Source organism: Stylophora pistillata, chromosome 10, assembly GCF_964205215.1.
Source record: "Stylophora pistillata chromosome 10, jaStyPist1.2, whole genome shotgun sequence".
Classification (NCBI taxonomy): Eukaryota; Metazoa; Cnidaria; class Anthozoa; order Scleractinia; family Pocilloporidae; genus Stylophora; species Stylophora pistillata.
Genome location: NC_142528.1, coordinates 4,007,940 through 4,014,655, shown reverse-complemented (window position 1 = coordinate 4,014,655; position 6,716 = coordinate 4,007,940). Strand labels below are relative to the sequence as shown.

The window sequence follows — 6,716 nt, the reverse complement described above, 5'->3', positions numbered from 1 at the left end:
GAAAATGATTGACTGAAAATCGCTTAGCAACGGCTGCCAAGGTAAAGAAATTTTTGTTTGTTTTGTAAAAATGGCGTCCCGTTTCGCGCGAGATCAGTAAGAAAACATTTTGCCCCTTATATTATAAACAAGTAATCACATGGTTCCTCGTAAAATTAAGGATTAATATCACTTGTGTTTTCGGAAGTTGCAGAAATTGCCCTCGTCGCTGCGCGACTCGGGCATTTTCAGCAACTTCCGAAAACACGCGTGATATTAATCCTTAATTTTACTCGGCCCCATGCTATTACCTATACTTATCACGCGTATAGCCAGACTGGTACTTGAAAGTTTCATTTTTATCATTCAGAATAAATGGACTTCATAGCGGAAATGATTTGTCCCAGTGGTGGAGGCGTTTCCAAATAACTCCCTTGCTCAATAAGCTTCAATATTTTTGAACACGCAATTATAAAATGGTTTGAAAGAGTTTTACATAATTTCTGAAGCTGGAATTATCTTTTAATGCTTTCAACGACGGTTTAATTTTTTTTTTTTTTCTATATTTGTCAAAGTGAAGTAACTTCAAACGAGGTTATCCCGACATGTTTAACTTAGCTGATAAGGAACAGAAAGGTAATAATAATAATCTATGACAGGTTATAGAGAGGCAATCTCAGTAGTACTGTCCTATGAATTATTAAAATAGCTTGAAAAGGATTAAAAAACAAAACAAAACAAAAGTGACAATTCAATCAGTAAGCTGTTCTATGGAAAAGAATCATCAGAACTTGATAATTTACTTAAACTTTAATATGCTTTAAGCATATTATAAACCTCATCCTCGATCGATTCTCTGTATGCCTCGAAAAACCCTTGACGATTGCCTTAGATTAAACTGCAATAAGCATTTGAACAAGAGTTAGATGAATGCCACCGAACCCTTAATATTCCATTTCATAAAGAGGAGCTCATCTTTTTTAGTTAAAATGCAATACCTTTTAAATACGACAACTGGTTGACTCAGTTTCCGGGAAAAAAAAAAGTATGGGCGTTCCTTCTTCACGGTAAACGGTAATGTTGGAAAATTCTGTTAAAGTGCTACTGAAACGAAATTTTCGTATCTGAGATTTTCGCTCTAACCTGTAGTTTTGAATATGCTGATTGTCATGAGATAGTTTGCTTTGGCCAAAAAGAAGCGAAAGATATCTTTTTTAACCGTTCAAATCAAAAATTTTACACAAAACCATGTCCGGGCTCTGGTACCGAGCGAAATGGATTGATGACGTCACTGGTTGTGTTCACTCCGATAGCGTGGTTTATTTCACTCACTGTTTGTTTGTATTCGTGGGCGAAGGAGATGGCACATATTGAAGTTTTGTCAAGTGAATCTTCTTCTGAACGAAGCGAAGTTGTCTCCAGTAGCGAAGAGGAAGATGGTGGCGTAAAATGGGGTTGACAGGCCTATACGACTCCACGGCGTGTGTTTGGAGTAGCCTATTCAAAGTTTAGCCCTCACGAGTATGTCTTTGAGCGACCGCCCTCTTTTGTAAGATACGAGCGGCGGATTTTTGTATAGTTCGCTCAGTAGTGGTTGTGTTTCTATTAAATGCCAGTTTTTCATGAGAATTTGCTTTATGTGTGGCACTGAGTACGCACATCAGGGATTGCGTCTTTTTCGAATCATTCGCCTTTGTAGATGTACAGCTATTTTTTTGACTGTCTCGGTCGTTAAGTTGTCTTGATTGCTTTCAGCTTGCGCCACGCGCGCTGATTCGATCGTACTACAGTTCTTAGTGTTCAGTGTTCCAGCCGTTTTGGCTCGTTTTCTTTTCTTTATTTCGGTATTAAAACGACAGATTTCACGTTCATAGAAGCACATGATCGCATTTACTGTTTCTTGCTCCGCGTTGTTAAGGATTTGCTTTGTCTCATTTTTGAAATCCTCAACTGCTCTTATTTTGGCCCTCACCCTATATTGTAGGGATTCTGCGCATGTTCTGCTAGGCATTTGGTACAGAGGGATTTGTTCGTTATCCTCAGACTTGCCGAGTAGATCATCTTCAGTGGCGGTGTCGTATGAGGCTTCCATGTTTACTTCACTCTCTGAATGGCATTGCTTTGGCCCGGGGCGTTTAGTAGCCCATCTGCCATTATAATGTCTTTCGACATTTTCTGTAGATGGTCAGCCAAGACCGCGGTTTCGATCCTAATCTTGTGGATCTCGTCAGTTGCCGATTAACTAAATAGACTGGTAGAGATTCGTTCTCGGTATCAGTCGGGAATTTTGCTCCCTATCCAGGCGAACCTCTCGTAGATAGCCAAGATGCCGATGTGGCCGCCGATGAAGAAGGAGAGGATGGCATTTTGCCCGAAATCCTCTTTTTCGGCTTCCCAACATGCAAGCCACACTCCATGCTTTTACCCTTCTTTCACAGAAGTACACAACCAGTGACGTCACAGGGCTATTTTGGCCGCGCCAAGATGGCCGCCAATTTTGATCTCAGCCGGTCAACTTCGAATGGTTAAAAATGTACTTTCCGCTATGCGTTGGCCCAAAAAAAGTACACAGCGTTTGCAAATAACGTTCAAACTCTATTATATTGCAAAAATCTCGGATATGAAAATTACGTTTCAGTAGCACTTTAAGGTATAAGAACGTAGTTTGCGAATCTGTCCAAGCTGATTGAACTCGCTGTTCTAGTTCATTTACACGTCAGAGCTCGCCTTATTGACTGTCTAAAACGTCTGCTTTGAAGTGTATACACGAAGGGATTCACTGTAGAGTTTAAACAAGTCAACACCACTGTCCATCTGTACAAAGGCGAACCGTACACAGCGTCAGAAATGTTAAATGCCAGGATGTAAAGAACTAGATTCGGCAGCCAACATACTGAATAAATAACTGTCAATGTAATGGCCATTTTGGAGACTTTTTTTGACATTAGAATGGCTCTTCTATCGAACCTTGATAATGTAGGTTTCTTTATCCACAGTTGGTGTACAACTTTCGAGTACACAACGGCCATGAAAATGATTGGCGATGCTCCGACGACACAAAACCAAACTACGCCATACAGTTTTGGAAGCAAAGGCTTTGGCCAATTTTCTATGCAGAAATTAGTTTCGCTGTCGTAAGACATGATGAAAAATAACGGAAGATTGAGCAGCAAAGCAGAGGCCCAAGATGATAGAACCAAAGCTCGCAATTTCGCCACAGACAACTTTTGGATGTAAAGATGAGGTCGGACTACAACATGGCGGCGTTCAAAGGCAATGACGACAAGTGTGAAAACAGATGCAGCCCCTGCGGTCCACATGAGATTTCCACCGGTAACAAAACGGCACAAGATGTCTCCGGCAGAGCTCAGAGGATGGACGAAAAATGGGCTGAGAACGTATCTTGGAATTGCAAACACTGCCATCATCATATCTGCCACAGCCAAGTTAAGGAAAAGAAAGTCGAGGGTCGAACGACGAAATCTGAACCGTTTTCGCTGAAGAATTATGATACAAACCAGTAAATTTCCGACAAAATCGACGATAGAAAGCAGTGAAAACGCCACCACTAGAGAAAAGTCGTTGGCAGATAGCATTTTAAATCTTGAAGCTAAAAAATCAATGACTTGTTTTTCTTTCTTTATCAAAAACCCGTGCGACCAATTTACCGGGTTTAGGCCGGCCAAGCAAAAGTTGTTTTTTCCAGCAGATATGCTGATTAGATTTGTAACAATACACTCTGTGTTAATATTTATGGAGAAGCAATATACTGTGAGAGGATGATATCATTAAGCAAACCCGTGCTATAAACACAGATATTTAATACAGGAAGTTATTCAATTTTTACACAATCCACGTAACAGAGAGAAGAAGTAAGAAAACTGAATTGTTTTTCTTTTTTTTCGCTTTCTTAGACAACGTCACTGTTCTCTGTGGTTTAATTCATCAACTTAGGGATTGTCATGTTAACTTGCTTTCAAAATTTTATTAAAGCTTTTTCACCACGTTTGCCTAAATTATTAATGTTTTTCATTCTTATTTGTGCAAATTACTTAAATGCTCGACAAAATTTCTGACAGCTTTAGAAACCGAATCAACGGCGTTCCACAAATATCTATCAATCATTATGATTGGTTTCCCGTCCGGGATGCCCTTTTGAATGAATTGGGTGGATCATCAACGTTTTAAAATTTCATACTCAACTCGTCTTTTCGGCAAAACTTAAGTGTAAACCTATCTGCAGCGTTTGCCATTTAGAACGATGAAAATAGATATGGCTTGTATAAGACCCTGTGACATATATTCAATTCGGGAATTTCAATTAAGTACATTAAAATTTATATATATATATATTTAACAATTATTCGCCGAAGGCGAGGTGAATATCGTCGAATAATCCCCGAGACGAAGTCGAGGGGATTATTCGACAATATTCACCGAACGGTAGACAACCTCGCTTTGCAAACATTCCCCTCCTAAAGGGCATTCGTTTTCGTTTCTGCGGTTGCGCAATCTTTGGGGGCGGCTTTCTTCGGACATTTTTGCGTTCCTGATTGTGGCTTTGTTATGCCCGTCTATGATCTGTTTCATATTGGGTGTGCATGAGTAGCTCAGTTTAATGGTGTTTCTATTGAAAATTTTCCTCAGTTTGTGGGTGACTGGAAAGCACTTGTCAATAAGGTTAATAAACGCTCTGCCAATGTTGGTCTGGACGTTTCTGTTAAATGGTGGGTTAAACCAAATTATGTTTCTTCGCCTTTTGGTTTGGTATTGCGGTCGGTGCGGTTCCAGTTCCGTGAAGTGCAGCTTGTATGTGCAGCGACTCTTGTGTAACGCGTCTTAGGGAGGTAGGGTTGGTGCGGGGAGGGAGGGGCGGGTTCAGTGAAGTGCAGCTTGTATGTGTAGCGACTCTTGTGTAACGCGTCTTCGTAGTGAGGTGCGGGGTTGTCTACCAAGCCACAGTCGCTACCAGGGAAGAAACTGAAACGTACGTTGGCCTCACAGCGACAGATTTTAAGACTAGATGGCGCAACCACCAAATGTCGTTCAACCACGAGAGACGGCGAAATGACACAGAGCTGAGCAAGTACCTGTGGAAACTCAAGGAGAAGAGGGAAGACTATTCGATTTCATGGAAAATTATTGCTAGGGCTAGAGCATATTCCAATGCCACAAAACGTTGCAATTTATGCCTCACTGAGAAATTTTTTATCTTGTCTCATCCACATGAAGCCTCTTTAAACAAGCGAAGTGAAATAATATCCAATTGTCGACATCGCCGAAAATATATTCTCAAGTATTCTTAACGCTATTATCGGCGCCCGCACAGTTTTCAAGATTTGAATTTTTTAAACAATGTCATGTGATCACGTTGCTGAGTTAGAGTTAACCGTCACGATGCCTCAGTGTGTATGGAGTTTGACTGATGAGTGGATCAACTTTTGTTGGTCTACGAAACAGGCTGTATTAAAATCCATATGTGCATAACTTGAGTAGTCCATTTGCTACTGTAATCGCTCCTTCATTGACGAGCACTGTCCTGGATCCTACGTTGCCTATTTCGCTTATATATATATATATATATATATATTAAAAACTAGATCATTGGATAATGCAATTCAAGACTTTTTATTGGCTTAGCCATTATGGTATATCAGCCAATATACCATAATCTACAAATATGGCAAGCGTACGTGTCAGCTTAAAATTAAAAGGGAGCTAAAGATTTAAGAAAAAATTTAATAATTTAATTTAACGTTTTTAATAAAACAATTATTCCACTCGAGATTGTTGGATATGAGATGATTATAGCCAACTCGGCGCTACGCGCCTCGTTGGCTATCTATCATCTCATATCCAACGCGCGCTCGTGGAATAATTGTTAAATATATATATATATGTCTAACAAGTTGATCTGCAGAACTGCTTTCAGAGTGCTCAATAGTGAACTAGAGCGTGTTATAATTGAGAACGGGGTGGTCAACTGAAGATTTGGCTTGGCATTTATTACCATTTAGTTTCGTACCACACAGCCTATATGTATATATATATATATATATTTTTTTTTTTTGCAAATTTTCGTATCATTTGGGATCTTTCCTATTGATTACCAGCAGGTGACTTCACGCTGACGCAGTAATTTGCTCTCAGACCTTTTAATGGAAAATAAACATGTCTTTTCATCTCACCTACATTATGTTAAAGTTGGTCGTGTCCTAATTACCGGTGTCGGTAAATAAATTTCGTCTTAGAATCATTGGCATGGCGAAAGTCTTATCACCATTTTGAATTTATTACTTTTCCAAGTCAATTAGTTTATCATTGGCTTTTGTTCTGGATGAGGCTTTAACTTCAAAACCATCAAGCAAATACTAGCTCAGCTCTGTCATTTTCAGAAAGTAATTGACGTTAACTTTACAATTTCCGCCCAGCACTTACACATCCAGCTGCGGATTTTCAGAAGAGGTTTTAGGACGTTTGATGACTCATTTTCAGTGCAGCTCTTACCAAACTCATTATGAAACAAAAGAATAACCTTGCTAAAAAGGCATCGTATGAGGAAATTTGCAAGCATGCACTCATTTAGTAATGTCGATGGGGCTAAACAATATGGCAAAAAGGCACTTGTATACGTTATCAAGTTCCAACTAAGGAAATTTTAAAAGCACCAACGTTTTCAAGACGCGCAAGAGGACCAGTAATGGCTTGCTGTGACATTGACAAGTCAGCTGGGTAGC

The 6,716-nt window shown here is 39.7% G+C and overlaps 1 protein-coding gene across 1 annotated transcript; it reads right to left on the bottom strand.

Annotated features, from left to right (window-relative positions):
* Nucleotides 1-1,077: 1,077 nt before the first annotated feature.
* Nucleotides 1,078-3,657, bottom strand: LOC111324808 (galanin receptor type 1-like). The gene has a single exon (XM_022928457.2). It carries the CDS (start codon nt 3,573-3,575, stop codon nt 2,685-2,687), a length of 891 nt encoding a protein of 296 aa, XP_022784192.2. The 5' UTR covers nt 3,576-3,657; the 3' UTR covers nt 1,078-2,684.
* Nucleotides 3,658-6,716: the final 3,059 nt, after the last annotated feature.

What these genes read in the sequence shown, in the direction of transcription:
- LOC111324808 (XM_022928457.2), bottom strand. Translation starts at nt 3,575, where the DNA reads ATGCTATCTGCCAACGACTTTTCTCTAGTGGTGGCGTTTTCACTGCTT.